Raw genomic sequence first — 26897 nt, forward strand, 5'->3', positions numbered from 1 at the left:
ATGTTCCTCCGCCGAAAAGAAATTTGGAAGATACATTGAATTCTTTCATTGCAAAGCAAGAGTCTATCAATACTCAAACTGCTCAAACCATGACAGACTTGAAAGATACTCTTGCTAAATTTGCATCTGCACTTAATGTTCATGAAAAAGGTAAATTTCCTTCACAACCTCTGCCTAATCCCAAGGATCATCATACACAAATTGGAACTTCTGGAACTCAACCGATGGATCAGGTAAAATCTGTTATTACCCTTCGAAGTGGTAAGGTTGTGGAAAAATCCATTCTTGAACCTTGTGAAGATGATGATAAATCAACTCCAAAGGGTAAGGAAGTGGAACCCATAACTTGCGAAGAGGAGGTTCAACAGACAGTGTCACCACCATTCCCTCATGCATTGAAAAATACAAAAAAATCAAATTTGAATTCTGATATATATGATATTTTTAAACAAGTAAAAGTTAATATTCCTTTATTAGATGCAATAAAACAGGTACCATCATATGCCAAATTTTTGAAAGACTTGTGCACTGTGAAAAGAAAATTGAATGTGAAAAAGAAAGCATTTTTAGCCGAACAAGTAAGTGCAATCATTCAAAATAATAATGCTTTGAAATACAAAGACCCTGGTTGTCCTACTATTTCGTGTATTATTGGAGAACGAAAGATTAAAAAAGCCTTGCTTGACCTTGGAGCTAGTGTGAATTTACTTCCATATTCAGTTTATCAAGAACTCAATCTAGGCGAGTTAAAACCTACTTCGGTAACACTTTTACTTGCTGATAGATCTGTTAAAGTGCCAAGAGGTATGGTAGAAGACGTGTTGGTCCAAGTTGATAACTTTGTATATCCTGTCGATTTCATAGTTTTAGATACACAACCTATTGAAGCTTGTAATGCAATTCCTGTAATTTTAGGTCGTCCATTTTTAGCAACTTCTAATGCTCTTATAAATTGCAGGAATGGAATAATGAAGTTGTCATTTGGTAACATGACCTTGGAGCTCAATGTTTTTAATCTTTGTAAGCAACCACATGACAAAGGAGATGAAAGTGAAGATGAAAATCTTATTGAAACTCTTGTGGAAGAAAACATTCAAGAAGGGAGTACTCGTGATCAATTAGATATTTGTTCAATTGAAACTGTTAAAGAAAATATTGAAATTGATCTTGACGATTTTTTCAGGTATCACTCGTTACCAGGATCAGAGAAAGAATTTGATGAAAAATATGAGAACAAAGACGAACCACCAGTATTGGAGTTAAAACCCTTGCCAGAAGAATTGAAGTATGCATTTCTTGGAGAAGATGAAACATATCCGGTGGTAATTTCTTCCAAACTCTCAAGTAATCAAGAAGGTAAATTAGTTGATATGCTTAAAAGACATAAAAATGCAATTGGTTGGACACTAAAAGATCTTAAGGGCATTAATCCACTAATTTGCACACACAAAATTCACTTAGAAGAAAATGCAAAAACATCTCAACAACCACAAAGGAGATTAAATCCACACATGAAAGATGTTGTGAAAACTGAAGTTCTCAAACTACTTGATGTTGGAATTATCTACCCTATTTCTGATAGTAAGTGGGTAAGCCCAACACAAGTAGTTCCAAAAAAATCTGGCATCACAGTGATAAAAAATGAAAAAGGTGAATTGTTAACAAGTCGAGTCCCATCTAGTTGGCGGATGTGTATTGATTATAGAAAATTAAATGACGCCACTAGAAAAGATCATTTTCCATTACCATTTTTGGATCAAATTTTAGAAAGAGTAGCAGGTCATCCCTACTACTGTTTTCTTGACGGATATTCAGGCTATTATCAAATTCCCATTGCACTCGAAGATCAAGAAAAAACTACATTCACATGTCCTTTTGGAACATTTGCATTCAGAAGGATGCCATTTGGTTTATGCAATGCCCCAGCAACATTTCAAAGATGTATGCTAAGCATTTTCTACGACATGGTTGAAAATTGTTTGGAAATTTTTATGGATGATTTAACTGTTTTTGGGAATACATTTGATAATTGTCTTGAAAATTTGGAAAAAGTTTTAAAAAGATGCGAGGAAAAAGGTCTTATTTTAAATTGGGAAAAATGTCATTACATGATTACTTCTGGAATTGTTTTGGGACATGTCGTGTCATCTCATGGAATTGAAGTCGATAAAGCAAAAGTTGATGTCATTGCCAATTTACCCCCTCCAAAAACCATTAAAGAAATTCGCTCATTTTTGGGACATGCTGGATTTTATAGGAGGTTTATAAAGGACTTTAGTTTAATCTCTAAACCCATTTGTAACCTCTTAACAAAAGACAGTGCATTTGAGTGGACTCAAGAATGTCAAAATGCTTTTGATAAAATCATTCGACATTTAACATCAGCTCCTATCATGCAACCTCCTGATTGGTCTTTACCATTTGAAATCATGTGCGATGCGAGTGATTATGCAGTCGGTGCAGTATTGGGTCAAAGAAGAAACGGTAAGCCTTATGTGATATATTATGCAAGTAGAACTTTAAACAATGCTCAAATGAATTACTCCACAACTGAAAAAGAGCTACTTGCTGTAATATTTGCATTAGATAAATTTCGTTCTTATTTGATTGGATCAACAACTATCGTGTTTACTGATCATTCTGCTATTAGATATTTGTTGACCAAACAGGATGCAAAGCCACGACTGATACGATGGATTTTGTTGCTCCAAGAATTTGACATTGTAATCAAAGATAAAAAAGGAACCGAGAATGTCGTAGCCGATCATTTATCGAGACTAGTAACAGGATCATCTTTTGAAATGACACCAATTAACGATAATTTTCCTGATGAACATCTATTTTCAGTTACTACTACACCTTGGTTTGCTAACATAGTAAATTTTCTTGTGACAGGAAAAATGCCACCGCAATGGAGTTCCCAAGATAAAAGAAAATTTTTGAATGAGGTAAAAAACTTTTATTGGGATGATCCGTATCTGTTCAAGTATTGTCCGGATCAAATTTTTCGACGTTGCATACCCGACAATGAGGTAAGTAGTGTCATTAAATTTTGTCATTCAGAAGCATGCGGGGGACATTTTTCTTCAAAGAAAACAGCTGCAAAAATCTTGCAGTGTGGATTTTATTGGCCCACTTTGTTTAAAGACACCCACGAAATCTGCAAGATCTGTGAAAATTGTCAAAAATTGGGTGCGATTTCAAAAAGAAACATGATGCCTTTGAATCCTATCATTGAAATTGAAATATTTGATTGTTGGGGAATAGATTTTATGGGACCTTTTCCACCGTCGTTTGGATACTTGTATATTTTAGTTGCAGTTGATTATGTTTCCAAATGGATAGAGGCAATTCCATGTCGAACAAATGATCATAAAATCGTCATCAAATTTTTGAAAGAAAATATTTTTAGTAGATTCGGAATTCCTCGAGCTATGATAAGTGATGGGGGAACTCACTTTGTTAATAAACCATTTGCTTCATTAATGAAAAAATATGGTATTACTCACAAAGTAACAACTCCTTATCATCCTCAAACAAATGGACAAGTTGAATTAGCTAATAGGGAGATAAAGCAAATTTTGGAAAAAACTGTTAACTCAAATAGAAAAGACTGGTCTCTGCGACTTAATGATGCACTGTGGGCATATCGAACAGCTTTTAAAACATCATTGAATATGTCTCCCTATAGGTTGGTTTATGGAAAACATTGTCATTTGCCTGTGGAATTGGAACATAAAGCTTATTGGGCGATAAAAACTTTAAATTCAAGCATGGATGATGCCAAAAAATTGCGTAAATTGCAACTTAATGAACTTGATGAACTCAGAAATGATGCGTATGAGAATTCAAGGATTTATAAAGCAAAAATCAAATCATTTCATGATAAAACAATTCTTAGAAAATCTTTTGAGATTGGTAAAAAAGTTTTGCTTTATAATTCTCGACTTCACATATTCCCAGGAAAATTACGATCAAGATGGACAGGCCCATATGTTATAAAGCATGTGTATCCTTATGGAGCTGTGGATATTGAAAATCCTAAAAATGGTGATGTTTTTAAAGTAAATGGACAAAGGCTTAAACCATTTTTGGAAAATGAAATCTTTCAAGAAGAGTTTATTTCCCTTTCTGATCCTTGATTTTTTTTTTGTGTTGCATTTGATTATTGTTTGTTTTTATTTCAGGTTTTCTTAATCTTTTTATTTTCCCGGTTAAATGGCGGATAACGGTACTCCGTGACTCTCATAGTCAGTTAAATCAGTTTCCCACAATTGCTGATACAAAAATTTAAAAAAAAAAAATCATTTCTTTTCTTTTCAAAATGGATGAAATTCTCTCAAAAATTTGTAAATATTTTCCCTCTGTTTCTGAAAATGTTCTAAGAAAAATTTATGCAGGAAGGTGTGAAAGATTGAGATTACTAATGCAAAAAGGAATTCCAGAAGATATTCGTCTTGTAATAGAAGCTAAGGTCCGATTAGGAGGAGAAGTTCCACAATCATTGCTTATTCGGTATTTGCCTGGATTAGGAAAAAGCACTTATGCGAAAAAACGAAGGGCCAAAAGTTTAGGGGTTTGTCATAAGTGTGCAAGATGGACTTGTGACAAACGATGCAGATCTTTGGGATGTGTTTCCAATAACAGAGAAGATAAAATTGATTTCATTAAGAATGGGCTGAGTAAGGAGTCTTTAGATAACATCTTATTGACTCTTGAGACGCATTCTAGTGGACATGTGCATATTGAACTTCTCCGTTTATGGAAACAATTTCAAGATGAGCGTCATAGTCTTGGGAATCTGACTAAAAAAGACCCTGTTTGCCAATTTATAAGAAAATTGGATGGGAAGCATATCCTCGACTCATAGAAGGCGTTGAAGCCGTTTCTGGACGTAAAACCAGAGGAAAATTGTGAGCCACAATCACACTACTGTTTATAAGCATGTGTGTCATTATTTTTTTACTATTTATTCTGTTTACAGCTGTGACCCATATGAAGAACCTAAAGGGGGGGTGAATAGGTTCTTTTAGGCCCTTTAGCGTTTTTAAAACGAGTTTGCAAAAATTGCAAGCGGAAGACTTGAGGGACAATCACAAATAAAGTGAATGCGTAAAGTAAGTGCGTAAAATAAATGCGTAGTAAAGTAAATGCGTAAAGTAAAGAGGGATAGAGATGTTTATGGAAGTTCGACGAAGAATCGTCTACGTCTCCCCTTCTCGATGAGGATCGAGGTATCACTATATCGACTTGGCTTTAGGAGCTCCAAGCTAGCTTTTACAACCACGCCTCGATGCGTCTACTTGGCCTTGAGGGCTCCAAGGATAGCCACGAACTTTACAACCCACTCGAGAGTATTACTTTCACTCTTTTTCTACAACTCTTTTGATATTACAACTCTTTTAATCAACGCACACAAGAGATAGTAGAAAGCTTTGTAAGAGACAAGAGAGTGGAGTGGGATGATTTAAAAATGCATCCTCAAAGGCCTATTTATACTAGTCTTGGACGCCAAGGTTCGGATCTTCTGTTTATGCTTCGGAACGTCCGATGTGATTGAAATCAATTTCCGTAATTTTGGGATGACTTCGGATCGTCCGTTCTTGACTTCGTAGGGTCCGAACATATGCTTCGGAGGGACCGATCAAACTTCGTATCTTCCGAACAGTTCTTTCAGACAGTGTGTGAACAGCTTCGGAAGGTCCGAACTCAAGTTCGTACCGTCCGAACATTCCCGCGTTTCCGGAGATTTGAAATCTTCAACACTTCGTAGCGTCCGAAATGTCCTTCGTAGCGTCCGAAATCTTACTCGATCAATCAGTCATATCAATTTGTCTCCGCATTGAAGTGATTTGATTGCTTGTGTTCGGAACGTCCGATCACGTCTTCGGAACGTCCGAACGCTCTCTTCGCAGCTTCCGAACAGCTTCTATTTTGCTTCTGAATTGCACAATTTCGGACCGTCCGAACCGAATGTCGGATCTTCCGAACGTAACCTGTTCTTAATTTCCTGCATGCCTCAATATAAAACATTAGTACATTTTTAATCCAAGTTTTGGTATCATCAAAACAAAAACTTTGGGATATGTTACAGCATTAAAAACATTAATCTCATCCTCGAGATTTGTATGCGTTTAAGGCGTAACAATCTCCCCCTTTTTGATGATCACAAAACTTGGTTAAAAATTGAGATAACAATAATCAACATAATCGAAATGGTTATTAAATAACTCCCCCTTAATCAAATAACAAGTCTAAGAGGTTGAATTAAGGCGAATTTAATAACCAATTAATAGCAATTTTAACCAAATAAATTCTCCCCCTTTTTGTGATAAGCAAAAAGACATAAGCATAAAGAGAGACAAATAAACAGGTAAAATATCCACTAATAAATGCAAGTCTTTTATACAATGATGCATAAAGATAAAATAAAAATAACAAAAACATAATCTAAGAATCCGCATCCCGCGACTCTCTATGTCTCCTCATCTCAGCCTCGATGGAATCCAGACGCGAAGAAGTCTCGGTATGATGGCGCTCTAAGGTAGACTCTAAAAGAGAAAAACGAGTGTCGAAACGAGTCTCCAATCGCTCGAGATACTCGAAAATCCGATCGTAGGGTCCAGAGGGAGCAGGCGGAGTGAAGCCATGAGGAAGGTCATCCATGGTCATCAAAGGAGTGCTAATAGGGTCGGGAACACGCTGATGGGATGAAGAGGGAATATCAACCGAAGGGGTAGGAGTGGTACCCGTAGTAGGGGGACCAGCGGGAAATCCTCTCGTCTGAACGTGAGGAGGAAGGAGACCGAAGGGAACATGAAAGTGTTCGGTCGGACGATAGGACGCAAAGATGCGATCCTTGTCGATGACCCAAGAGGATAAGACGGGATTCCAAGAGAGTCCCATCTTAACAACAGTATCATGGTCGATAGTCTCGCGAGGAGAAATAGATAAGGATTCTTCATCTGTAAAGTCAATGCCCAGATGGGCTAGAATCCGGTTAATGAACCGGCCAAATGGAAAAGAGACGCGAGTAGAAGAAGCCGCGTACTCCATGGCGTACATAAGAAAACGGGGAAGGTTAAAAGGACGCTGGGAGACTAAATAATAGAGAATGTACAGATCGAGATATTTGCAAGTGGAGAGGTCTCCACTGCGAGGAACAATAGAAGAAGTGATGAGCTTCAGAACAAGTTGAAGCTGAGGAGAAAGGTCCTTCGCATGAGGACGGTCATCGGCAGGAGTAGGCGGACGACCGAAGATGGTGGTCAAGGCAGTGACTCGATCAAAAGTAGGGTCATTCTCAGTCCAAGACTGAGAAAAGAACTCACTCGGTCCGTCTCGAGGAAGATCGAACCAAGTGGAGAGGTCGGCGGTAGAAAAAGAAATGAACCGACCCTGAACAATGGTAACAACACGAGTGTCATCACCACCAAGAACTAAGGAAAAGTTCGCATAGAACTGATGCATGAGAGAAGGGTAGATAAGATCGGGTACGGAAGGTAGGAAAAAGTTTCCCCAACGTTGAGACTCAATAAGAGTAATCAACGTAAAGAAATTTGCACGAAGGTAATCGGTGTGAAGGGTACGACCAGGCAGAATGTTACGGGTTTCGAATTCAGGTGGGGTAGGACGAGGGTTGGGTGGTTGGGTAAGATCATGGTGAAAGGCACCGTGACGAGGGCGAACATTTCGGCCAGCTACGTTACGGCGCGGAGGCATAGTGAGTAGTGAGTGTTTTGTGTGGGGAAAGAAAGAAGGAGTGAATGAGCAAATAAATCAGAGGATCCGAACGCCTATTTATAGGCCATGTTCGGACGGTCCGAACAAGAGTTCGGAAGGTCCGGAATTTGAACGGAACGGTTATCTGGCAATCAGTTCGGACGATCCGATTAGCAATCGGACAATCCGATCATAGAACGGAGGCTACGAAGAGTAAACGGAGAGTCCGAAGTCTGACAATCAGGCATGGGAAGGCGCGAACATTTAATGACATCGGAAGGGGGTTCGGACGATCCGATGTATGTTCGGATGGTCCGAAGAGGGAATCGGAGGTTCTGGAACCTATGGTCAGGTTCGGACGATCCGAACACGTTCGGTGGATCCGAGGTGAAACGGAGCATCCGAATAGGAGCGGTGATTCCGAAGTAGCCAAGATGAGGAACACCTAAAATTTAAAATATTTAGCACATAAATGAATGTTGAGCCATAATTATGGATAAATACAATTAATTTGTATTATCCGACATTATAATGCTCACATTAATAATACTCCCCCTCAATTTAACAAATATGTACGAGAGTATTCGACTAGTGTTTACAACTCAATCATGCCAAGTTCACCACGCAAACGAGTAAAAGTAGATTCATCTAGTGGTTTTGTAAAAATATCAGCAATTTGATTCTTGGTGTCAACATAGTGAAGTTCAACATCATTTTGCTCAATGTGATCACGAATGAAATGATGTCGAATGTCAATATGTTTAGTACGAGAATGTTGAACTGGATTCTTTGTTAGACATATGGTGCTTGTATTATCACAAAAGATTGGAATTTTTGAAAAAGTAATACCATAGTCGAGTAATTGATACTTCATCCAAAGAATTTGTGCACAACAACTACCGGCAGCCATATACTCGGCCTCGGTCGTTGAAAGTGCAACACAGTTTTGCTTTTTAGAAAACCATGACACCAAGCAATTTCCCAAAAAGAAACAAGTTCCACTAGTGCTCTTTCTATCCACCTTATATCCTCCAAAGTCGGCATCACAGTAAGCTTTTAAATCGAAAAATGAGTTCTTAGAATACCATAATCCGAGATTTGGAGTATTTGAAAGATATTTGAAAATGCGTTTTAAGGCGAATAAGTGTGATTCCTTTGGACATGATTGAAATCGTGCACACAAGCAAACACTAAACATAATGTCAGGTCTACTAGCAGTCGCATAGAGTAGGGAGCCAATCATGCTACGAAATAACTTTTGGTCAACAGGTTTACCTCCCTCATCTTTGTCGAGTCTGACTGTCGTGCTCATAGGTGTGGATGAGGCTTTGGAAGACTCCATCCCAAACTTTTTTAGCATCTCCTTGATGTACTTTCCTTGGTTGACAAAGAAACCATCCTTGCATTGCTTGATTTGGAGACCAAGGAAGTAGTTGAGCTCGCCCATCATGCTCATCTCAAAGTGATCCTGCATAAGCTTAGAAAAATCTCTACACAAGTGTTCATTAGTAGCACCAAAAATAATATCATCTACATATATTTGTACTATCAGCAAATCATTATTTTTAGTCAAGGTAAATAAGGTAATATCAACTTTACCTCTACAAAAACCATTAGACAGCAAAAAGGTAGATAATTTCTCATACCAAGCTCTAGGAGCTTGTTTCAAACCATACAAAGCCTTATCAAGTTTATACACATAATCAGATAAGTGCACATCTTCAAAACCAATAGGTTGCTCAACATACACTTCTTCTTTCAAATCACCATTAAGAAAAGCACTTTTAACATCCATTTGAAACAATTTAAAGTCTCTAGAGCAAGCAAAAGCAAGTAGCATGCGAATGGATTCTAGTCTAGCAACAGGGGCATAAGTCTCATCATAATCAATTCCCTCTTCTTGACTATATCCTTTAGCTACTAGCCTAGCTTTATTTCTAGTGATTGTACCATGCTCATCTAACTTGTTCCTAAATACCCATTTAGTTCCTATGACAGGTCTATCAGTGGGTCTAGGTACAAGATTCCAAACTTTATTCCTTCTAAATTCATTTAGTTCATCTTGCATAGCAATAATCCAAGAATCATCAAGTAAAGCTTCTTCTATGTTCTTAGGCTCTATGTGAGAAAGAAAAGCAAGATAATTGCACATATTAGAAGAGCGAGTAGATACTCCCTTCGATGGGCTACCAATGATGAGGTCCATGGGATGATCCTTGTGTGTAGTCCACTCCTTCGGAAGAGGTGCGTCCTCTTGATCTTTAGGAACATCATCTAGGCTTGTGGACTCCAACTTTTCGCCAAGGATATCTATATCATCATCATCAGAAACAACAGTTCTAGGCAAGCAAGGGTTAGTTTCATCAAATATGACATGAATAGATTCTTCAACTAGTAAAGTACGTTTATTAAAGACTCTATATGCTTTGCTAGAAGTAGAGTAACCAAGAAAGATACCTTTGTCCGATTTAGCATCGAACTTACCCAGGTTGTCCTTACCATTGTTGTGGATGAAGCATTTTGATCCAAAAGCGCGGAAGTAAGAAATGTTAGGCTTTCTCCCTCTCCATAGTTCGTATGGAGTTTTCTTGAGAATTGGCCTTATTGATACGCGATTGATGATGTAACAAGCAGAACTCATTGCTTCAGCCCAAAAATATTTTGGTAGAGAATGCTCACATAGCATGGTCCTTGCAATCTCTACTAGGGTCCTATTCTTCCTCTCAACGACACCGTTTTGTTGAGGAGTTCTAGGACAAGAAAAGTTGTGACCAATGCCTTTGCTTTGACAAAAAATTGAAAAATTTTCATTTTGAAATTCCGTTCCGTGGTCACTACGGATTTGTTTGATCAAAAGATTTTTCTCATTTTCAACCTTTTTGACAAAAATTTTGAAATGATCAAAGGCATCATTTTTGTGGGCTAAAAACAATGTCCAAGTAAAACGTGAAAAATCATCTACAATGACAAAAGCATAAGATTTTCCTCCTAGACTAGTTGTCCTCGAGGGACCACATAAATCTAGGTGAAGTAATTCAAGGGGCATAGAAGTGGATACAAAATTTTTATTTTTAAAAGATTCCTTTGTGTGTTTACCAAGTTGACAAGCATCACAAAAAGAATCTAATTTTAAATTCAGCTTTGGCATTCCGGAAACTAGGTCAAGTTTTAAAAGTTTTTCTATGGTGCTCATCCCAACATGACCAAGTCGTCTATGCCAAAGAATGTTGTCATCAACATTTAATGTTACAAGGCTTTTTATTTTTGAAAAAGATGAAATCTTTAAATCGACCTTGTAAACATTTTCACTTCTATAACCTTTGAAACTAATGGTTTTGTCAGTTGTGAGTGATACAGTGCAATCGTGTGGTGTGAATTTGACTTCATAACCCCTATCGCACAATTGACTAATGCTTAGGAGGTTATGTTTAAGCCCTTTCACAAGAAGTACATCATCAATAATAGTAGAGTTAGATATACCTATTGAGCCGATGCCTTCTATGATCCCTTTGCTGTTGTCTCCGAAGGTCACCGATCCTTTTTCTTTTGGTCGAATGGATTGTAGCAGCTTCTTTTCTCCCGTCATGTGTCGAGAGCATCCACTGTCAAGATACCAAGTGCTCGATGACTTGTCTCCCCTTTGTCCCTACAAGGTTGAGATACAGTTTGATAGTTGGTACCCGTTTCTTTGGGTCCTTTGGGGTTAGTAGTAGTTGGGGATTTGGGGATCCATTTCCAATAACTATTTTTGTTGTGTTGGTGTCTAAGTTTCTTGCATTTAGGTCTTATGTGGCCTATCTTACAACAGTAAGTGCATGTTGGTGGTGTTCTTGGTTTTGCCTTTGCGATAAGACTAGCGAAGTTGACTGATTTCTTTTCATATCCTAGACCTCCTTTGTCGAAGTTACACCTTTGCATGCTCAAGAGGTTTTCTAGTTTACCGCTACTCACATTGAACTTGTTGAAGGCTTTCTCTAAGTCTCTTAGATTTGTCTTGAGCTTAGTGTTGTCATGCATCCTAGCTTCTAGTTCAGTTTTAAGTTGCTTATTCTCATTTCTAAGTGACTTAGCCTTATTGTACATACTAGTGTAAGCGGAGAGTAATTCATCGTAAGAGGGTACCTCGTCGTCATCCGAGTCGGTCAGATGATCTTCCTTCGCCATGAAGCATAGGGTAGATTCCTCTTCGTTGTCGCTGTCGCTCCACGTGGCTAGAAGGGCCTTTTTCTTGTCTTTGCCGGCCTTCTTCTTGGAGGGACACTCGTTTGCATAGTGACCCTTTTGTTGACAGTTGTAGCAGGTCACTTCCTTCTCAAACTTTTTGTCTTTCTTGTTGAAGTTGGAACTCCGCATGAATCTTTTGAACTTTCTAGTGAGGAGTGCCATTTCTTCATCGTCGCTATCTTCAAGTTGACTGGTCAAGGCGATCCCTTTCGCCTTTACTTTATCGTCATCTTTCTTTGTCTCCTTCCGGGTAGATACTTCAAGTTCATGGGTCTTTAGGGTCCCATGAAGTTGATCAAGGTCGTAGGATGCCGCATCTCCCTTGTTGGATTCAATGATAGCCGTGCGCTTTGCATCCCATTCCGCCGGTAATGCTCGAAGGGCTCTCCTCCACACTTGTTTAGTTGGGTAGTTCTCACCAAGTTGGGCAAGCTCATTGATGATTTGGGTGAGCCGCCGGAACATGGTGTCGATATCCTCCTTGGGTTCCATCTCAAAGGTCTCGTACTTGAGTTGGAGAAGGTCTATCTTCGTTTCTTTGACTTGATTGGTTCCCTCGTGGCAAATCTCCAATTTGTCCCAAATCTCTTTGGCGGAGGTGCAAGCCGAGATTCGGTTGTATTCATTCATATCTAGAGAACAATGAAGAATATTCATAGCTTTAGCATTTTGAGAGATAAGTTTCATATCGTCCTTGGTGAAGTCATCCATTCCCTTAGGAATTTCCTTATTATCCACCGTTTTCATGGGGATATAGGGACCTTTCACCGTTATTTTCCAAAGGTCGTAATCGACGGATTGGATGTATAGAGATATTCTATTTTTCCAATATCCGTAATTTGTACCATTGAAAAGAGGGGGACGATTTGTGGATTGTCCTTGGGCATACTCGCTTGCTAGATTGGCCATTTTAAAAGATTTTGAAAAACCTTGCTCTGATACCACTTGAAGAACCTAAAGGGGGGGTGAATAGGTTCTTTTAGGTCCTTTAGCGTTTTTAAAACGAGTTTGCAAAAATTGCAAGCGGAAGACTTGAGGGACAATCACAAATAAAGTGAATGCGTAAAGTAAGTGCGTAAAATAAATGCGTAGTAAAGTAAATGCGTAAAGTAAAGAGGGATAGAGATGTTTATGGAAGTTCGACGAAGAATCGTCTACGTCTCCCCTTCTCGATGAGGATCGAGGTATCACTATATCGACTTGGCTTTAGGAGCTCCAAGCTAGCTTTTACAACCACGCCTCGATGCGTCTACTTGGCCTTGAGGGCTCCAAGGATAGCCACGAACTTTACAACCCACTCGAGAGTATTACTTTCACTCTTTTTCTACAACTCTTTTGATATTACAACTCTTTTAATCAACGCACACAAGAGATAGTAGAAAGCTTTGTAAGAGACAAGAGAGTGGAGTGGGATGATTTAAAAATGCATCCTCAAAGGCCTATTTATACTAGTCTTGGACGCCAAGGTTCGGATCTTCTGTTTATGCTTCGGAACGTCCGATGTGATTGAAATCAATTTCCGTAATTTTGGGATGACTTCGGATCGTCCGTTCTTGACTTCGTAGGGTCCGAACATATGCTTCGGAGGGACCGATCAAACTTCGTATCTTCCGAACAGTTCTTTCAGACAGTGTGTGAACAGCTTCGGAAGGTCCGAACTCAAGTTCGTACCGTCCGAACATTCCCGCGTTTCCGGAGATTTGAAATCTTCAACACTTCGTAGCGTCCGAAATGTCCTTCGTAGCGTCCGAAATCTTACTCGATCAATCAGTCATATCAATTTGTCTCCGCATTGAAGTGATTTGATTGCTTGTGTTCGGAACGTCCGATCACGTCTTCGGAACGTCCGAACGCTCTCTTCGCAGCTTCCGAACAGCTTCTATTTTGCTTCTGAATTGCACAATTTCGGACCGTCCGAACCGAATGTCGGATCTTCCGAACGTAACCTGTTCTTAATTTCCTGCATGCCTCAATATAAAACATTAGTACATTTTTAATCCAAGTTTTGGTATCATCAAAACAAAAACTTTGGGATATGTTACAGCATTAAAAACATTAATCTCATCCTCGAGATTTGTATGCGTTTAAGGCGTAACACCATAGTTTTGTCATGATAACATATTACCCCTATAAAATCTCTCATCTTTCTTTCTACTTTCGCAGAAAAAAAAAAAGGAAAGTAAAAACATGACTGGATCCTCTGCACAAACATTGAAAAATATTTGTGTATTTTGTGGGTCGAGTCCTGGAAAAAATGAAGTGTTTGTAGAAGCAGCGAATAATCTTGGAAAGATATTGGCTGAGAGAAAAATTCACTTGGTATATGGGGGAGGTAATATTGGGTTAATGGGATCTGTTTCAACATCTGCTCATCTTGGAGGTAGTCAGGTATTGGGTATTATTCCTATAGCTTTAGCTGAAGGAAATATTACAGGTGTTACGATTGGGGAGGAATTAAAAGTTTCTTCTATGTATGAAAGAATCACTCAAATGATTGAAAATTCTGATGCTTTTATCGCACTACCAGGTGGTTTTGGTACATTAGAAGAAATTTTTCACACTGTTTCTTGGGCACAACTTAATATCCATAATAAACCCGTGGGCTTGTTGAATATCAATAATTATTATGACAGTTTGTTGACATTTCTTGATAAAGCTGTGGAACAGAATTTCATTTCAGAAAATTCACGACGGATGCTCATCTGTGCTTCGACTGCCGATCAATTAATTGATGATTTGGAAGCTTTTGTTCATAAGCCTGATCCGATGATAACAAAGATCAATTGGTCGCAATCAAGCAGTAAGAAAAGGAAGTTGGATCATTGATTCAAAAGTCGTGGATTGGTTTGCGTTTGTTTCAGTTTGTTATCTTCAATAAAGTTCCAGGTGATATCTCTTTCATTATGTACTCTTTATTAATAGCTATTTTGACATTAGGGACAATGTCATATTCTGATTGGGGGGAGAACACATATAAAAAAAAAAAAAAAACAAATTTAAAAAAAAATTAAATATTATTTTAAAATAAAACCATGTTTATTGTTTGTACCTTAGTAATTTTTTGCAAAAATGTCATACATTACATATTTGAAAGATTTAAATTAGAACATGCATTAATCTATTTAAGAATGTTTAAATTTTATTTGAAAAAAGGTCATTTTTAATATTCTGATCAATATAAAAATATGATTTATGAAATCTTTTTGAGTGATTAACCATTGTGATAAAATTAGGTAGTAAAGTATATGGCCCAAGATATACCTTATAAGAGTGCCTAAAATTTTTGAACTCACACATATTTTGTGAGTGAGTGGAGAGGACTGAGAAAACAGCTTTCGAGCCTTTATTGATCATGAGAGAGACTATCTATTGTTTAGATCTTGAGTTCTTATTTTGAAAAAAAAAAATATATATATTTCCTGAAAAAAAAAAGAAGAAAAAAAAAAGAAAAATACAAAAAGAAAGATGTTGAAGATCTATGTAATTTTTAAGTTATATGCTGCGACCCATTTTTCTCTCATAAGAATAAAAAAATAAAAAAAAAATAAAAAAAGAAAGAGAGAAATACATTGTACAAATTAAATAAATATGTGGTCAAAAAGCATAAATTTAGTCTGATTCCATGATGTAAAAAAAAAAAATCAGGAAAAAAAAATATAATAAGAACAACTGGATTTTAAATCAATTGATTTTCTATCTTTTGATTAGTTTGGCTCGTTTGTCTGTCTGCATTCTGTAAACCATTTTTCTGAGCATTTATCTGTATTCCAACTCCATGAGAGAAATCGTTGCCATAAATTGAAACATTTATTAACCTGTGAGGATATGGAGTTGAGACTCTTACTAGGAATTTCTGAAGGCCGTGTACATTTAACTACCTAAAATAAGCTTTGAATTAATCATCTCAAATTATTTCATAAATTATAATTATGATGATCTTGATATAACTTTGACAGTTTTCAAATTTTATTTAAACACTTAGATAGTTCTGATTACATTTCTATGTAAATTAATCAATATGTTTTGTATTGCTATTAACGCTTAAATTGCTAGGGACTAGCAATAAGCTGGTTGGGAGGTGTGATAAACATAAAAATTGTACATTAATTAAATGTTTTATAATATAAATATATAGTTTTTGTTTTATTAAATTTTTAAATATTATATGTTTTATAATAAATTGTATAAAATATAAGTTGTTGTGTAATTATAAGTTTTTACTATTTTTACAGGTTCGATAAAACAAGAATAACCTTGGCGTTGCAAATGGGATTAAGATGATTCTTGGACCTGTAGAAAGTTGATGTTAATATCTACAATATTGGTGGCAAGCATGAGATAAAAATCCTCTCACAATTGGGATCAAATTAAGCAACAATTAAAGTTACCGAAGGAGTGGCAGTTTTACCATGCTCTAGTATTTTGACCATATCTCTCAAACTACTTGGTCAAATATTCTGAAAAAAATACCACAACTAGACAACTCAATTATCCACATGTTTCATTTTATGTGAAGAAGAAAATTCGGAGAAGATGCTTGTCAAAAGTGATGTGCAATATAATATTAATTTCTTGGAACACCAATGAAGACTTATGTGTAAAAAATAATATTTTATTTGTGGTTGTCTCCCCAAATTTGGCTATAAATAGGGGTGCATTGTAATGTATTGAGATATCCCTCATTCTATGAACAAATCTTTGAGTTCATAATATTTCTCTCTATATTTTTCTTTTATTTCTTCATTTAAATATAATTAGCATGTTAATTTCATATTCAAAGTTTTACACTTTGAATAATGAATAGCTAACTTCCTAAAGTTGAGATGATAAGGTGAAGCTCTTGGCATGATAATAAGGTTATTATAAGGTAAGAATCTATGTTTTATATTATTTAATCATTATTTATTGTTTATGTTATATTTATTTCTTTAAGCATTTTTATACCCTACTTATAAGTGGGAGTTTTGATTTATTGTTGCTATATATTACACTAAATTCTTGGAACCATTTAAATGTTAGTTTGGTATTACCAACCATTTAAAATGGATGCCTTGAGTTATTATATATAAATATATTATAATATTAAATTCTTGGAACCATTTAAATGTTAGTTTGGTTTTACCAACCATTTAACTTGGATTCCTTGATTTATTATATATGAATATATTATAGTATTAATTTATTGGTACCATTTAAATGTTTGTTTGGTTTTACCAACCATTTAAAGTGGGAACCTTGATTTAGTGTTTACAAATATATATAGCACAATAAATACTTGACCACATTTATAAGTTTTGGTATATATTATGTACTTATAAGATTATAATTTATAACATAATATAAATATGATTATTTAATATATTGGAACCATTTTATTAAGTGGATTTCAATATTGTTCGTTAATGTTAACTTTATTAAAATACCAAGAGTGGATCCTTTAATCTCAACTACTTAAATTTAAATTTGAACAATTAAAATTTACCCATTAAAGATTCAATTAAAATTAAAAAGAAACAAAAACAAAAACAAAAAGACATTGTAGTGGACTTGTAATTACCTTAGCTTCCCTGTGGATACGATATTCGGACTCACCGAATTATACTACTTGTGGACAACCTGCTCTTGGGAGTGCAACAATCAAAGTCGCAACAGTCAACATCTCTAACTCTCAGCTGGTGATATCCAGATCTCAGATCGATCTTGGAATAAACAGAGGATCCCTGCAACTGATCAAATAAATCATCGATACGAGGCAATGGATATTTGTTCTTTACCGTCGCTTTGTTCAGTTGCCGGTAGTCGATACACAATCTCATCGAACCGTCTTTCTTTCGTACAAAAAGTACTGGAGCGCCCCAAGGAGACACACTCGGTCTAATGTATCCCTTGGTCAGAAGATCTTCTAACTGTGCTTTCAATTCTTTCAACTCTATCGGCGCCATCCTATACGGAGCTCGAGATATAGGAACAGTACCTGGCACAAGATCTATGCTGAAATCTAACTCTCGAACTGGAGGTAACCTTGGAATCTCGTCAGGAAATACATCTGCAAACTCCCGTACTACTAGCAAATCTGCCAATGTCGGGCTCAATTTCTGTAGATCTACAGAATAGACAAGGAATCCTTATGCTCCTTTCTGCAACAATCTACTCATAGTCAGAGCAGACACTAAGGGAATCGGAGATCTGGAGCCCTTACCATAGAATTTCCATTCTTCTGTCATTTCAGGTCTGAATCTGACAATCTTGTGAAAACAGTTTACGGTAGCTCTGTACTTAGTTAACATGTCAATCCCGACAATACAATCAAAATCAGATAAGCCAAGTACAACACAGTCTAAATCAATCTCATGCCCCTCAAACTGTAGTATACAATGTCTAACTGAAGTCACAGATATCAGACCACTTCCCAATGGAGAAGAAATAGACACTACAGTAAACAATGACTCGACAGGCAATGCATGTGTCAATGCAAAATGTTCAGAAATGAATGTATGGGATGCACCTGTGTCTATCAACACATATGCAGGATAACCACAAAGAAAACAGTTACATGCAATCACATCGTCTGGCGCATCCTGGGCCTGCTCCTCTGTCAGTGCGAACACTCGAGCCTGCTGTCTGGGAGGTTGGCTTACTGTCTGGCTACCTCTGGCTCGGGACTGAGTCTGTGTAGGTGGCGGCTGGAAGGAATGAACAGATGATGCTTGCCGCTCTGGCTGAGATACTGAACCAGATGCTCCTACACTCTGAGCTTGCCGTGCACCTCTCTGGGGACAGACTCTGGCAAAAGTGTCCCAGCTGTCTACAAATATTGCATCGGCCCATCACTCCCTGACAGTGCTCAGTGGCATGCCTGCCTCCACAAGTATTACAATAAACACCTGTATACTCTGAACTCTGGCCAGGACCTCTCTGCCGTGACACACTGGAGCTCGATGAACTTCTCCCTGATCTCTTGAACTGCTTGCCTCTAGCTTTCAAAGAATCTTTATTGCCACTACTACTGCTTCCACTATCAAATCGAGGAGGAGGTGTTGTAAACTGGACGGCGAGCTGTGGCTATCTCTGACTCTGAACACTATAGAAAGCTCCTCGTTGCCTAATCAAGCCAGTCTCGGCTCCTTTCGCTCTATTCAGTGCATCAAAAAAAGTGTTGGGTCGCCCCGTGTTCACCAAAGTAAAAATATCAGGGTTTAAACCATTGATGAACTGGTCCGCGACCGCTTCGTCATTTCTTGCCACATGTGGTGCAAATCGGAGCAAAGAAGAAAACTTGGCAACATATTCTTCTATGTTCCACTGCCCCTGTCTCAAGTTACCAAATTCTGCCCCTTTGTCTTTTCAATAGGAGACTGGAAAGAAACGCTGATAAAATTCATCTTTGAATACCTTCCAAGTAATATCAATCCCTCGATGCTCCAATGCTCTTTTCGTGGTAAGCCACCAACTCTTTGCTACTTCCTGCAACTGATGCCCAATAAGTTTCACTCTTCGTTCATCTGTATAAGCAACAGATTCAAATAGCATCTCTATATCGTCTAGCCAGCTATCACAATCCACTGCAGTCTCCGTGCCCTTCAAAGTCGGGGGATGGAATGACTGAAACCTTTTCCATAATGTCTCCACAGGTGTAGCGGTCACATCCATCTGAGTACCTGACGTACTACCCTGTTCTGGCACTTGACCTGTAGCTGGTTGTGGTATTCTTCTAGGCGGCATATCTGATTATCAAAAGATTAGCACACAATCTATACAATCTGTCTCAGCCCTCCTCTGATCATATACCTCTGATCCAGAATCGGTTCTGATTCAGTCTTTACAAATACATGCTGCAATCAACTCAGATAACAATACAACATGTAATAGGGAAAGCCATAAATCATGCTAGCACATCCAAAGCAAGGAAGATGACTCGATCTACACCGCTCATTCTATTCTATCTCAGTCTACAGAACCTACAGCTCTGATACCACCTGTTGTGGGGACCCGGACTCTAACTCAATTCTTTTGGGATTTATTGGATCTTTTCTAAAAATTGCGGGTCAAAATTTTGCTTTTTAACATTAATTCAAATGTAGATAAATCATACATAAGCAACAACTCTATTTTATTTAAACATAAGTAGATACAAGTCTTGTTCTATTTTCATAATACAAACTAGTGTTCATTACCAACTACAATTCTCATATATTACATGTCTAGTAAAAACCACTAGTAATCTTCTGCGCCCGAAGTCACCACTCTATCAATCTCTCATCCTCGTCGAGACCCAGATCATGTCCCACCTGTTGCCGTGCACACATACAGACATAACAACAGCCGGAAACTCCGGTGAGAACGAATCCCAGTATAAGACATGTTATACATGTATATACGCAATATAAATCATGAAGCACACTAACATGATTAAAAGCAATAACAATGGTTTCCATAATCTATGAAACCAAAGCAATATAAGCATGCAACTCAAATCAATTCATATCTTGACTCGACTCGAACTCTAACTCTAGGGATCCCGGTGTGAATAAGACGTCACTGTCTGTCACCTACCCTCCCGATTGGGGTAACGGAACGTCTTATTCCTAGATTTCGGTCATGTTTGTATCGAATGTCTACAATCGGAGGAAGTCTGCTCCTATACGTCGATACCACCGAACATCTAGAAATTTGACAAATCTGCCAACGACTCTCCTATCTTAAATGCTTGAATATAAATCTATAAACAAAGCATAAACATAACACAATATAAACAACGACTAGTATGTGATTTTGGGAAACTCGAATCAATTTTAATTCGAGTCATATCTCCCCGAATTCACATGAATTATACTTTTTTGTCGTTGGAATCAATCGAGATCTCGAAGTCGAATATCAAGTCCGTCAATCAAATCAGAAATGGCAATGTATAGATGTACTCTATCAAGATACAACTCCATTCAACACATATATGCATCAATAATCAATCTCGATACCCCTCGACGGTACAACGACATAATCTTGTGATATTGATAACTCAATAACAACATAATCAATATCCATAACTTGTAATCTTCATCAAAAGCATACCTAACTTCTGAAATCTGTATAATCTTATATACAATATATGCTGAAATTCATATCAATAGCATACGACATCCGATAATCGATACGGTTGCGAATATACTATGCTCAATATGTTAAGAACACAATATAACCATCATATTATAATTTCTTCCAACACATGGGATCTCGATCATGCTGAAAAGATATCAAAAGTATACCCTTTTGAAGCCTTTGTCAAGAGGAACAAGAATCTCAACTTGGATTAAACTTTGGATGGATAAATCTTACACAACCAAGTAGTAAAGTTGAAAGGAAAGCTTGGAAACCCCTTTCTCTCTCGTTGTTGATCTGCTGGAATGCTCAAAAATGAAGACTCAGCGCAATTCTATATATATATATATATATATATATATATATATATATATATATATATATATATATATATATATGCCATGTGTCATCATAAGAAACAAAGGTGGGTTTCTCGCATGCAGCACCGCGAGTGCGGTCTCTTTCCACCGCAGGAGCGCTCAAGCTTCGGCATGCCTTCCAAAAATTCATAAATGTCGACCGCGGGCACTTCTTATCGCAGGTGCGGTGACCCTACTGTAGCTGCACCACGAGTGCGTTCTTTCTGGCACCGCGGATGCGGTGTGGCTACTGTAAAAATGTCCCAACTCTCTGTCCATCAACCACGGGTGCGGTAGCTTCCTTAGCGCGGGTGCGGTCTTCATTCCTTGCCATATTCCATAATCTCATCTCACTTAGTGCCTCTCATTTCATGTCATGCATACTCATATATTCGAATATCACGTCAATGAAGACTAATAAATCTAGTACCTCTCATTACATGTCATGCATTCTCATATCTTCGAATATCACATCAATGAAGACTAATAAATCTCAAGCCTTACACGAGAAGCATACGCTAAAACCTTCCCATGCTGCATCAATACTGCGCCTAAACCGAGCTTCGAAGCATCGGTATACAAAACAAAATCTCCCGGCCCTGACGGCATGGCCAATACTGGTGCTGAGATAAGAGCTTGCTTCAAAGTATCGAAGCTCTTCTGACACTCATCGCTCCACACGAATTTAACATTCTTCTTTGTCAATGATGTGGGTGGAACTGCGATGGAGGAGAATCCCTGAATAAACTTCCAATAGTATCCTGCTAGCCCAAGAAAACTACGGATCTCTGATGCATTCTGTAGCACAACCCAATCTCTGACTGCTACAACTTTCGCTGGGTCTACCTCAATACCGCTGCTAGAAACGATGTGCTCTAAGAACGCCACCTTATCTAACCAGAACTCGCGCTTACTAAACTTGGCGAATAACTTATGCTTTTGCAAGGTCTGAAAAACTGTGGTCAGATGTCTGCTGTGATCCTCTTGAGTACTATCACAAATTGATCAAGATACGGCTGAAATGCGCGATTCATGAGATCCATGAAAATCGCTGGTGCATTCGTCAGAACGAACGGCATCACCAGGAACTCGAAATGGCCATAACGAGTCCTAAAAGCAGTCTTGGAAACATCGACATCTTTCACCCTCAACTGGTGATAACCGGAATGCATATCAATCTTTGAGAATACTGAAGCTCCCTTCAACTGATCAAATAAATCTTCAATCCTCGGAAGTGGGTATTTGTTCTTCACCGTAACTATGTTCAACTCTCGGTAGTCAATGCAAAGCCTCATCGTACCATCCTTCTTCTTCACAAACAATACTGGCGCGCCCCATGGTGAAAAAATCGGGCAAATGAACTCCTTATCTAGAAGTTCCTGAATATGCTTCTTAAGCTCTGCCATCTCTGTTGGCGCTAATCGCTACGGTACTTTCAAGATCGGAGCCGTACCTGGCATCAACTTAATAGAAAACTCCACCTCTCTCTCGGGTGGCATACCAGAGACGTCCTCAGGAAATATATATAGGAAATCCTTAACAATCGGAATATCTGAGTCTGACTGACTGGATGCCTGGGGGACAGATATAAAAGTCACTAAAAACGCCTGACACCCTCTATGCATGAGCTTCCTAGCCTGGACACAAGATATCAAATGCGGTAAATGAAAGTACATGTCTGGCTCGAATAAGAATTGATCCATCCCAGGCGGTCGGACTAGAACAGATCTCCGTTGGAAGACGATCAGAACTTTGTTCCTTAATAGCCAGTCCCTCCCAGGATAATGTCAAACTCTGGCATCGGCAAAACGATAAGACCCGCATAAACAAGATTGCCATAAAGCTCGAGGTCTATGTCTCGGATCACATTAGTAGCTATCATCTCCTCACCAGAAGGCAATACTACTGAATAGGCTATATCTAGCCCGATGGTCTTGACCTCTAGAAAGTTAGCAAAGGTCTCCGAAATAAACGAGTGGGTAGCCCTTGAATCTATCAAGGCTTTCGTAGCTGAACCCGCTATAAAAATTCTCCCTGAAAGATTGGAACGCTAAGCTGAACCCAATAGTTACAAGAACTAAACTTATAGACATGCAAAGGTCAAAGTTATCCTAAACTAAATTCCCAAAAATAACACTGATTAGAGTATGCAATCCTATCATCAATTCTATGTTCAAAACCTCAACCCAAAACATAAATTCCCAAAACATTGAATTTCGATTATTAACTTAAAGATTTAAGATACCTGTCATGAGCATGGTGACTGGGTTCGTCTCCGCTGCATGGAGAACAAAGACTCTGCCTTGGGTAGGCAGACTCCCCCGAGGGCACTGCTGCAGCAAGTGGTCTGGACTACCACACTTATAACACTTCCCTGAGCCATACATACATGCTCCGGCATGACAGCTTGTGCACTTAGGACAGACTGGGTGCTCAAAGGTCCTTGGGACTGCGCGTCCCTGCTGTTGATGTCCTCTATTTTTGGATGGACCGTGGAAAGGCCTCTTATTCTGGGGCTGCTGCTGAGGAGGAGGGCGGTGTGACACTGGAACTTGTCGTTTGCCCTGGCGATCCCTCTCAATGTCAATCTGATCTTGCCTTGCAGCAAGAGCTCTGGAAACAGCGACTTCGAAGGTAGTAGGGCCAGCCACCCTAACATCGCGGCGCAAGATCGACCGTAAACCATCTAGAAAGTGCCTTAGCTTGGCACCCGCATCGTTCGTAATCAGGGGCACAAAATGGCAGCCCCTCTCAAACTTACGGATGAACTCCATAACAGTCAGCTCTCCCTGCCTCGGGGTCATGAACTCCCTGGTCAATCTAGAACGCACTTCGACAGTAAAATATTTGGAGTAAAATACCTCCGTGAAGCGCTCCAGCTCAGCGTAGACAAGTTCAAAGCTATGCTCCTTCCCACCATAAGCGGGCATCTCCTCCAAATATATATGTCGCACAACGAACTCTGTCCGCATCCCCAAGCTCCATAAACTCAAAGATAACTTCGAGGGACTTGATCCAACCCTCGGCAATCATAGGATCGGAAGTCCCGGAGAACTCCTTCAGCCTCATCTTCATGAAGCGCTCATAGGTAGCCTCGGCCCCTGTCGTCCTGGCTGTCACAGTGTTGTTCCCCGCAAACTGTGCGAAGAACTGAGTTAATCCAGATAACATCTGGGCATTCATGTTCGGTGGAGGTGGAGGTGGAGGTGGTAAATCTATCTCCTGCCTCTGATTCTCACGGTCCTCCTGGCGAGGCTCATCCTCTCAGGTGCGCTCAAGAATGCGTCTAAGAGGCATACTGTTCCATACATAACCCATACGTAACTAACATGCATAATCTCTATTATTTCTTTAAATTTAAATAAATACTGCATAATCATAATCTTGACATAAAGTATTTCATGAAAACATGTTGTTAAAATATTTCATGCTTTAAACAAAATGCGTAACTGTAAAACTTACAAACCGAAGACGTGACTTCGTGAGCTTCTCGAGATCAGTAGTAGTACAACCCTTTACAAGAACATAGGCTCTGATACCAGCTGTAGAGGCCCGAAATTCGTATTTGAAAAATTGCGGAAAAATATAAAATTTTATTTTAAAATAAGTAATATGTCTCATTCATAAATTAAACTGATAAAAGGTTTAATGTTCAACATAGCAGCGGAAGTAAATGTCTGTTTTGAAAAAACAAATTTAAAATAAGCAATCGCGATAAAAATGTTTGATCATAAAAAAATGGTAAATGAACTGAAGCATGAGGTCCTCGGGTTCCTACTACTGTCGACCCAAGATGGCTCACTTGTGGGGACCCGGACGCTAATCATCTTCTTATTAATCATCTTTGGGATTAAATTATCAAATAAGATAAAACAGGGTCTAAAAATTTTTCTTTTTAAAATATAACTGCGGAAGGTAATGGAATCTAAACAATATATACATTTCTGTATAACAGCTACAGTTCAGTAGAAAAGTACAATACTGTACAACCTAAGTCTAAGGTTCAATTACTAAATTCAAGTAATAAACCAAATCTGCTACAAGTCCGGAATCACCACGCTAACTCGTCTTCTCTCATCGTCATCTCGACCCTGATCCAGCCCCACCTGTTGTCATGCACACATACAAAACAAGACAACAGCCGGATAACTCCGGTGAGAATAAATCCCAGTATAAAACATGGTAAGCATGTATATAAACATAACGATTCATGGAACATGCTTTCATGAATAAAAGCAAAGACAATAGTAATAGATTTCATCATCTATGAACTCTAATCTAACTAAACATACAATTTAAATCAGATAAACATGCATGTAAATAGTCTAAATCATGAAACATGCTGTCATGACTGAAAGTAATAACAATAGGTTCCATAGTCTATGAAACCAATTCATCTACACATGCTGTTCTAATCAAATCATGTCTAGACTTGACTCAACTATAACTCTAGGGATCCCGGGGTGAATAAGACGTCACTGGCTGTCACCTACCCAACCACTCGAGGCGACTGTACGTCTTATTCCTAGACTTCTGTCCGAGCTGTATCAACGGCTAGCAATAGGAGTAATGGCTACTCCTAAGCTGAGATACACCGAACGTCTAGAAGTCTGACAATGGCTGTCAAGACTTTCCTATCTTAAATGCAATGAATAACAATCTGTAAACAAAGCATAATCATATTCATAACTGAATATCACAATTATTTTACCTGCTTGAATACAATTCTATAATCAAAGCATAACCAGGTAACAATATAAACAATAATCTAGTATGTGATTTTAGTGGGAAACTCAAATTAATCTAATTTGAGTTATGCTTCCCGATTATCACATGAATTATACCTTTGTCGTCCCGGTCTGACGATGACGAAGACTTGTATTCAAATCTGTCCATCTCGAATCTGAAATGACAATATTGAATACGCTGTATCAGTGAATAACTCAATATACAATCTGAGTCATATCAATAATATCACAATCTAATCAAAATCATATCTGAATCTGATCAATCTAAATCAACTGATGTTTCGACGGCATAATAATACAATCTGAATAACCCCGTCACTCTGAACATCACAAATATAATACTGGAACTCATAATCTGTGCCCACATAATTCATACTCTGAATATTAACACAATTCTGATATAAAATCTCAGTCAATATCTTTCAAAAATCATAACAATTACATAAACAGTATGTTCTTTAATCTGACTTCAATTCTATAATGTCTACGATAGCAGAAACACCATATCTGATTCATAATCAATTCTGACAATATCGTAAATTCAAATCATGTCTAAACGTAACAAAACTTACGTCCAGTTGTAGCCTGTGTTGATAGGAACACAGCACTGTAGTCGGATCTAAAATCGGACGGACGGATTTCGCGCAAGTTAATTTCTAAGATCACAAAATACAATTCCTCTCCAAATTCTCTATTTCCTTCGACTTTCTGGAGGTAAATCGCATGCTTGTATATATATATATATATA

The 26897-nt window shown here is 38.2% G+C and overlaps 1 protein-coding gene across 1 annotated transcript; it reads left to right on the plus strand.

The window, feature by feature from the left end:
* Positions 1-224: 224 nt before the first annotated feature.
* Positions 225-19600, plus strand: LOC140827118 (uncharacterized). Its single transcript, XM_073189726.1, has 8 exons — positions 225-741; positions 2896-3032; positions 3168-4060; positions 4351-4454; positions 4533-4682; positions 8003-8005; positions 14327-14650; positions 19578-19600. The coding sequence occupies exons 1-8, from the start codon at positions 225-227 to the stop codon at positions 19598-19600; spliced, it is 2151 nt and encodes a 716-aa protein (XP_073045827.1).
* The last annotated feature ends 7297 nt before the right edge of the window (positions 19601-26897 follow it).

The sequence above is a fragment of the Primulina eburnea genome, chromosome 3 (genome assembly GCF_022965805.1).
Source record: "Primulina eburnea isolate SZY01 chromosome 3, ASM2296580v1, whole genome shotgun sequence".
Taxonomy (NCBI): Eukaryota; Viridiplantae; Streptophyta; class Magnoliopsida; order Lamiales; family Gesneriaceae; genus Primulina; species Primulina eburnea.